Source organism: Vicia villosa, linkage group LG4 (genome assembly GCF_029867415.1).
Source record: "Vicia villosa cultivar HV-30 ecotype Madison, WI linkage group LG4, Vvil1.0, whole genome shotgun sequence".
Classification (NCBI taxonomy): Eukaryota; Viridiplantae; Streptophyta; class Magnoliopsida; order Fabales; family Fabaceae; genus Vicia; species Vicia villosa.
The window spans coordinates 115948792-115958062 of NC_081183.1; the positions used below are offsets into that span (position 1 = coordinate 115948792).

General features: G+C 44.3%; 1 protein-coding gene across 1 annotated transcript; it reads right to left on the reverse strand.

Moving 5' to 3' along the window:
- Positions 1 to 2353: 2353 nt before the first annotated feature.
- Positions 2354 to 4468, reverse strand: LOC131597717 (uncharacterized). Its single transcript, XM_058870394.1, has 2 exons — positions 3556 to 4468; positions 2354 to 3402 (listed from the first exon to the last, which is right to left on the reverse strand). The coding sequence occupies exons 1-2, from the start codon at positions 4466 to 4468 to the stop codon at positions 2354 to 2356; spliced, it is 1962 nt and encodes a 653-aa protein (XP_058726377.1).
- Between the last annotated feature and the right edge of the window lie 4803 nt (positions 4469 to 9271).

A 9271-nucleotide genomic window follows, 5' to 3' on the forward strand; every position in this document is an offset into this window, starting at 1 on the left:
TTTGGTTACTCGCAGGATCGACTAGATTGATCCTAGGACATAGTCAAACAAATGTCTTTTGAAAGGATTCGATTTATGTTTGCCTGTTCTGACTTCGAGAAAACTTGTTTTGTGATTCGATCTTATGAATGTTCACTTGAAACAACACTGGTCATACGAGTTAATACAACTTTCAAAGAAACATAAATAAAAGCATGTAAATTGCATAAGAAGTAAAGTGCAGAAATATAACATGCAGTAATGTAAAATGCAGGAATGTAAAGTGCCTCGAAATGAAAGTTTAGACGCAACGAAAGAAATGCAAGAAGATAAATAACAGGAAGTAAATGGAAGCAGTAATAATGAAAAGATACTTGAATAAAGGAAAAACACAAATGTATTTAAATTGATGTTGGTGTCATACGTACATTTCTCAGCGAACTCGTTCTCTAAACACTTGATACTTGAGTGATTTGTGAGTGATTTGTACAAAATGAACACCCGGAATCCTAACATTAAGACCCTTATTTATACTAATTTCGACCCTAACGGTCCTATACTAATCTAACGCCACGTTGCCCACAAGAAACCCTGGGATGCCATCTGTCTTTGTGCGGTTACACAAACTACTTCGAAATTCAAATCATCCCGCCTGAATCTTCTTTTGACACATGGCAACGCAACCAGAATCGAGAATGCCACGAAGACACGTGCAGTCTCAGTACTTTACGTATTTCGCAAAAAAAGTCTTTTAAAGATATTCCTCATCGAATTAGCTCCAAGTCTAACCATCTTTATTCCAACTCAAACCAACATCCTCGAAACATGGCCGTCAGTAACCATTTTTAAACTCAGAAATGGTCATCAGTAACCATCTTCCTTCGATTTGTAACTCTTCAAAGGATATTCTTTCCAAACGAAATCCCCAGCCAACAAGATTTCAATCCAATGATGAACAACAGCAAAATCAGAATACATAACCTATTGATCTAAACAATATTCCTAATCAACATCATCATTCATAACACGATAATAGAGATTAAATGGAGAGTCCCCCTTACCTTAGCCAAGAGTTCTTGATTGGTCTCTCCCTCTTCAGTTCTCTTTCACGTTCTTCGTGTTCCAAACCTTCAGTCTCTCTTTTCACGTTCTTCCTTTCTTTTCCCAATTCTAATTATTTTATGAAAAATAATATTAAAATTAGTAATGCTTTACTACACCACACCCCCTTTACTTACTAATCTCACTCATGGCCCAAATGTCATAAACCATCCTTTTTCCCATTATTTTCATAAAATCCAAAATAATTCTAATTATTAATTCAATTTCTCAATTAAATTAAAATTAAAATATACGGGTGATCAGTGCATTTTGATGCACATTCCTCTACGGTTGTACTTATACATTTCCATGGTTTGCTTGTCTTATTTTTGTATTTTATAATGTTTTTATATTTTAATTCATTTTTATTGTTATTTGATTTTCGTATTTAATTTTCAGCTTTAGCAGTTTACACGGAAACGATCATAACTGGAGTTCCAGGAGTCCGATTGAGGCGTTCTAATAATCGACGGAAAGCTAGGAGAAAGAGCTACAATTCTTATGTTGGAGTCGAAGTCAGAATCGGACTGTTGAAGGGCCAGAAAATTCGTTGAAGTTGTAGCACTAGTTTTAGTTAAGTTTCGGGTCAATTAGTTTTGGGTCTGGGTCGTATGTTTGACCCAGTTGGATTGTAAAACGGGTTGTACTCTTTCCCCTTAGGGTGGCAGCCGCGGTACTGTAGCATTTCATACACTATTCACGAAATTTTGAGAGCTTGTACGAATGGCCTTGGAGAACTAATCACTTTTGGTTGATCTACCGAATTCAGGTTCCGAAACTATGAGATTATTATAAGTTTTGCAATAAAATTCCTTTCCTTCAATTATATATTTTGTTTATCTTTTGCTTAATTTGATATTCGTAATATATATTGTTTGGTTCGATTGATTTATGTTTTTCAATTTATCTGCGTGTTTATCGTATGCTTAATCGTTAACCCGCTTATCGCTTAACCGAATGCTTAATTCGGCAAACGAAAAATATAATTCGTATAATATTGTTGCGCTTGTTGATTATATTGTAATCGAACGGGAAAGGAATCCGCTTAGGATAGTGAGATTTTAATAATCGATGATTGGTAGGAACTGAATCGGTAGATTGACTTATTTCCATAATCAATATTTCAAAACAGATTATTTTAGAATCGCTTTTGATAATCACTTTTTCGACTACCAAACCAACCCCCCCCCCCCCCCATTTCGATTTCGGTTAGTAAAACCCAAGAGTCCTTGAGAGACGATACACGAGTTACGTTACCATCGTTACTACAGTTTTACAGATTAACTCGTTTTTGACCCGCGTGCGACAGCGGATCAACGGGTGTTACAAACTCCGTTATAGTAGACGAAGGCCAAGGGACAAATTTAGCGAACGTTAAAAGGAAATTAACTAAGTGATCCCGAAAGAGGCCACAACAGCCCGCAGCCATGGAATTAGGAAGGTAAGCTCCATCCGTGTTGCATTTCACCCATCGAATAGGAGGAGGATGCCAAAAAAATTCAATGATTCGAGAAGCATCCGGAGGCCGAATTTTGATATTAAACTGTTTGAGGATACAAAAATATTCCATAGAAGAAGAGGAAGCCACAGAAGTAGACAAACCTGTTAAATGGGTCTGACTACGGATCTCCTGAATAGTGACCCGAAGGTTGGGATGGATGTTTTTGAACCGAACCCAATTCTTAGCCTCCCAAACAAAATAGATAATATAAATAATGGCTGCCTTAAGAACCACCGCACACTGTTTTGACCAAGAAGAGCACCGAGACCGCCAATCTTCCAAAGTCGACGACAGATTAGAAATCTTTATGGACTTGTAAAACCATGTCCAAACATGACAAGCAAAGGAGCATTCGAAGAAAAGATGATTGGAAGTTTCCTCATAGTTATTACAAAGCGAACACATAGATGCAAACCGTAAGCCTATGAGCTTTAGCTTATCGTCTGAAGGAATATTATCAAGCATGAGCTTCCAAACCACCATGGATTCTGCCGGAGGAACATCTCTGGACCAAACCGATTTAGTCAAAGAAATAGGAGTAGAAGGATCTTTGTAGCAGTATGCATCTTTTAAAGAAATCTCACCTGAAGCAGTATGTGGACAATGTAAGATATCCACTTCTGTAGGAGACAGAATAGGAAAATTTCGTAGAATAAGAAGAGGGATAATAAGACCCCAGCCAGCCGGAAACCTCCACTGACCATTAAGGAAAAAATCAGCAACCTTAGACGAAGTGTCAATGTCGTTGGAACGGAGAAAATCACGAGAAAATTTGTCAATTAGCGGCTGCCCGCACCAGCTGTCCAGCCAAAAGTTAATGTCTGCACCATTTCCAACAGACTAAACACCTATGTTTTTTATAAGAAGAACCTCCGCTTTGATTGAAGTCCAAAGAGATGAGAAAATGTGGAACTTAATCGGGCCATAATGCTTAAGGACTCTACTCTTTAACAGACAGACCCACTACTCCTTACCGACAATCATATCCCAAGCCAATTTAAGATTACAAGCTTCATTAAGCTTGACTAAAGATCTGAGACCTAAGCCACCATTAGAATAAGGTTTACAGATCTTTTTCCAAGCCACTTGAAGAAGCTTCCTGTTTTCGACCGAGCCAATCCATATAAAATTGCGGATACATTTTTCCAGATATTTGAGAAGAGCAATAGGCCAGGAGTAGATGGACATAATGTGAGAGAGCATACCATAAACAACCGATTTAACCAAAGTAGTTCTACCAGCTATAGAGAGCACCGAGCCTTTCCAAGCAGCAAGCTTGGACACTATTTTATCCGCCACGGGTTGTAAGAAAGCCTCCTTCACTCTACCTTTAAAAAGAGGAACTCCATGATATGTGAAAGGGAAGGAAGCTTGAGAGAAACCAGTCAAATCCAAAATACTTTGAAGGACATTCGAAGGAATAGCACCCGCATAAACAAAGGATTTATTAGGATTAACCAGCTGCCCGGAAGCCATAAAATAAGAAAGGAAAACCTCCTTAAGCAGATTGATGTTTCTAATATTGCCTTTACAAAGAAGGAGGATGTCGTCGGCATACATGATATACGAAGGAATACTATAGATATCAGAGGCCTTGATAAGTGAGAGAGAGTCTTGATTGACAAGATTAGATAATCCACGACTAAGAACATCTTGGGCTAAGCAGAATAGTAAGGGAGAGAGCAGATCACCTTGACGGACTCCTCTTGTGCAATTGAAAAAACCGTGCTGAGAGCCATTAATATTAATAGAAAGCTGAGCTGAAACCAAAATACTGTGAATCCAAGAGCATAAAACATTTCCAAAGCCAAAAGATTTGAGCACTCTAAGAAGGAACTTCCAAGACAGGGTATCAAAAGCTTTAGTAATATCCACTTTCAAAGCCATATTCCCACCAAAAGATTTATTATCCAAAAGGTTAACCGCTTCAGAGGCAATGCAAACACAGTCTCTAAGACATCTTCCGAGAATAAAAGCTCTTTGCTCCAGCGAAACAATGGAGGGATAGCAAGTCTGTCCGCAAGAATCTTGGTGATGATTTTAAATTTGAAATTGGCAAGTGCTATCGGACAAAAGTTAATCATGGAATCCGCATCTTTGACTTTAGGCACAAGAATGATGGAGTTGGAGTTATAGTTGGGGAGGATCCAGCCACTGCGAAAGAATTGAGTTACCGCATTGCACACATCCACTTTGATAATCTTCTAGTATTTGTGGTAGAAAGCACCGCCAAAATCGTCTGGCCCAGGAGCACTAGACTTGTTGAGACTGAACACTGCAGCCTTGATCTCATCATCTGCTGGAATAGAAGATAACATTTTGTTCATATCATCAGTAATCAAATTAGGGATCAAATCGTCTACCATCTCCAGCCCTTGCGGATTATCTGAAAAAACAGAAAAGATTAGTGAAAAAACCAACCGCGTGGTTCGCAATGGGAACCGGATCCTGGAATGTTTGATTGCCATGTTTCAGAACAGAAATGATGCTTCTTGATTGCTTGGTCTTTGTCACTCTTTGGTAGAAAGTTATTCTAATTTTTTTTATATTTATATTCTTCTATTCTTAATTTTATTCTATTGTTGTTTTTAATTTCTTATTTTTGTATTTTTGTAGGTGCTTTGAAGAAAGTTGTATTATTTTATTCTTTCAAACATCAACTTTATTATTATTGTTCTGGACCGACCCAATCATTCTAATTGGGCCTATCCAACCTTCGGCCCAAGGCGCCTTAGACCACGCGTGGCAGCCTCCCCTGGACCGCTCCGGGAAAACGTCCAGGACAACCGACCACAAGAGAGCCTCGTGCCCGGTAAGCAGCCAGCTCGCGCGTTACCTAAATCTCCGCCTTAGAAGGAGGAGTCAATTCCGCATAAGGACACCTATAAATAGCCCTCTCGCCACAGAGGGTAAGGAAATATTTTCTTACCCCAAAATTCCCTTACTTCGTTGTACCTTGTGGAACACATACTTACTTTGGCATCGGAGTGCCTTGCAGGTACAACCCTTTTTCCCCTCTCAATCGTTCCGAACTTCAAGCCTTCATTGTTGCTGGCCATCTGATCTGCTTGGTAAGATCAGTGGCGCCGTCTGTGGGAAAATCCATCTCCCCCGTTCCTCTTCTTGCACCTTCTTGATCTATTATTGCCTCCTGCAAGAACCCAAGAACCAAAGCTCAAATCAACTATTACTCATGGCTGGAAATAATGAAGACTCCTCTTTATTAGACGCTACGATACTCACCAGAAACGACATCTCCGTCGTCATACCTCCATCCAGGAACACCGTCCCTCGCGACGGTGCCACAACATCTCCTTCCCCAAGAGATCTCCAAGACGATGCACTCCAACGTCTCGAGAATACGGGCGGAAAGGACAACCACGAAGAGATTCTGGGCAACGCCATCCCCTCCAAAGGTCAGACTCCCCAGGACCAGACCATGACCGTCGTTCTGGCCGCTCTTGCCCAGAACAACACACTCATTCAGCAGCAAAACGACAGGATCGGGGCGCTCGAGCAAAAACGTCGTTCCAAGACTCCCCCTGGTCACAAGCATCGCTCTCAGCGCGACATGGTACCCAAGAAACGCCCTCATTCACCCTCCCCCAGGGAGAACGCAGGTCCCTCCTCTAAGAAAGGGTCAGGCGACCACCGCTCCCGACGTCAATCACATTCCCCTCGACCAAAAAGAAGGTCCCGATCACCTCCGATAAAGCACGACGATAACCGGAGGCGACACAGGCGTAGTCGCAGCCGATCCTCCACTCCTTCCGCCAGTGACAACGAAGAGGAGCGCAGGGGCCCTCTGTCCCACTCAATCTTTGAAGCGCCCCTGTCGGCCGGTCTTGAAAAACACCCGCCGTTGGGCACATACGACGGGACCACCGATCCAGACGAGCACATAGAGAACATCGATGCCCTTCTAGATTACAGAGGGGTGCCCGGTGCCATCAAATGCCGTTTGTTCCCTACCACCCTGCACAAAGGAGCCATGACTTGGTATTGCCCTATGAGTCCATCACCTCGTGGAAGGTACTCAGGAAACTTTTTTCCAAACACTTCACGGCCTCCCGAAGACACCCTAAGTCAGAAGCCTCCTTGGAAGCCATCATCCAAGGAAAAGACGAGTCACTAAGGGCTTATTTAGAAAGATTCAACAAGGAAGCCGTGCAGGTATCCACAACTGCCCATATGAAGAAATTCTTGCTCGAGCGACGCCTCCGGCCACGCTCAGACTTCGCCAAAGCCGTCGGGATCAAAACACCGGCCATTCTGGACGAATTCTTCCTCAAAGCCCAGACATACATGCAGTATGAGGAAAAGGAAGCTGCTCATGCAGTCCGTAACTCCAGGCAAGAAGAAAGAAGTAAAAATGGCCGTCAAGACGATTCCCGTCGGAGAACTGACAAAAAGAAAGACGACAAGGGCCGAGATCCCAAGGACTACAAAGCCCCAGCCGGGAAGTTTCGAGGTACACCCCGCTCAATGCTTCGAGGGAACGCATCCTAAACGAATGCGCGAACGCCGAATTTCAGACGGGCAAGGTCCGCTTCCCTAAGACCATGTCGGCGCGACCAAACGTGGATAAATCGAAGTTCTGCCGATTCCACAAGGGCCACGGGCATAACACTAAGGACTGCATCCACCTGAAGGACGCCATAGAAATATTAATCCGGGAGGGGCACCTGAAGCAATACGCGAAGAAGCAAGAAGCTGCAAAAGAGGCCAAACCGATCACCGAGGAAAAGCCGACGGAGGACACGCCCGCCATGCAAGTAGCCATGAGCATCACCAGGCCAGAAGACTTTTACCTCCCTGATTGGGCCTGATCGGCAACCGCCCCGTCTCCTCACAGCTCATGGGAAACGTTCCTCTCCGCCATGGCCATATCCGGCGAGGGATTCAGCAAATTCACCGTTGGATCCGTAAAACAAAAGTTCGACGAACTACTCTCTGCCAGTTCAAGCAAAGCCGCCGCTCTCGACCACGCCTAAGGCAGCCCATCCTCTATATATTTCTACAAAGAGGAACTGCCCGGCGGAGCGCCCAATGCGACCATCCCCCTCCTCATCCGGGCTCAGATGGCCAACTTTGATGTACGACGCATACTAGTCGACTAAGGGAGCTCAGTGGACATCATGTACTCCCAACTGTTCAGAACACTGCAGCTTAACGATAGCCACCTCACCCCCTATGTAGGATCAGACCTACAAGGTTTCAACGGACTGTGACAAAACCATGGGGGTTCGTCGAGCTCATCGTTTCCATTGGGTCGGCGGAAACCACAAGGGCCGTCAAAGTCCAGTTCCTGGTCATTGACTGCCCCTCAATCTACCAGTGCATCTTAGGACGCCCGACCCTCGCCGAACTAATCGCGGTCCCCTCAACCGTGCACCTCAAACTCAAATACTACACGGCCAAAGGATATGTCGCGACACTCAACGGCGACATCGAAGCAGCCAGAAGGTGCTTCGAAGCCTCCGCCAAAGGTTTAAGTTCGATAAAGACAGCCCCTCAAGACAAAACAGCGACCATCGCCATCTCCGAACCCAACAAACCTATCTCGCGCATCGACACTGTCGACCTAGACAGCCGCTTCCTTAAAGAACCCGAGCAGAGCACCCACTCGGGTACATCAGAGGAGGGCTTCCGGCCGATTCCAGACGAAGATTTCGAGCTCGTAACCCTCGGGGAGGATCCGACCAGAGGAGTCAAGATCGGAGCAGACCTGCCGGAACTCGCCAAAAGACAACTCAAAGCTTGCCTCCGCGAGAATGCCGACCTGTTCGCCTGGAGCGCAGCCGAGATGCCCGGACTCGACCCAGAGGTGGCTTGCCATCACCTGACCATCGACCCCGCATGCAAGGCTGTCGCTCAGAGGAGGAGAAAGCAATCACCAGAGAAAACGGTCGCGGCCGAACTAGCTGAAAAGACCTCTTAGAGGCGAAATTTATATTAGAGGCCAAGTACACCACTTGGCTCTCCAATGTTGTACTTGTTAAAAAATCAAATGGAAAGTGGCGCATGTGCATTGACTACACCGACCTTAATAGGGCTTGCCCAAAAGACGTGTATCCCCTGCCAAATATAGATAAACTAGTTGATAATTCGGCCGGTTTTAAATTACTATCATTTATGGACGCATATTCCAGGTATAACCAAATACCCATGTCCAAAACTGACAAAAAATACACGGCCTTCATGACCGAATCGGGCAACTATTACTACAATGTAATGCCCTTCGGTCTGAAGAACGCCGGCGCAACGTACCAACGCATGATGAACAAAGTGTTCCAGGCCGAAATTGGCAATATGCTCGAAGTCTACATGGAAGACATGATCGTCAAATCCCAAAAGGAAACCGATCATGCCGCTCACCTCAAAAAGGTCTTCGAACAAGCCCAAAAGTGCAAAATGAGGTTCAACCCCGAGAAGTGCACTTTCGGCGTCCGAGCGGGAAAATTCATCGGTTTCTACCTGACCGAAAGAGGAATCGAGGCGAATCCAGACAAATGCAGGGCCTTCTCGGACATACCCACTCCGGACTCGAAGAAATCAATCCAAACACTAAACGGCATGCTCACGTCTTTATCCAGGTTTGTCGCCAAATCCGCTCAACATGCCTTGCCCCTATTCAAACTCCTGCGTAAAGAAACCGCCTTCGAATGGACGGAGGAATGTGAGCGCGCT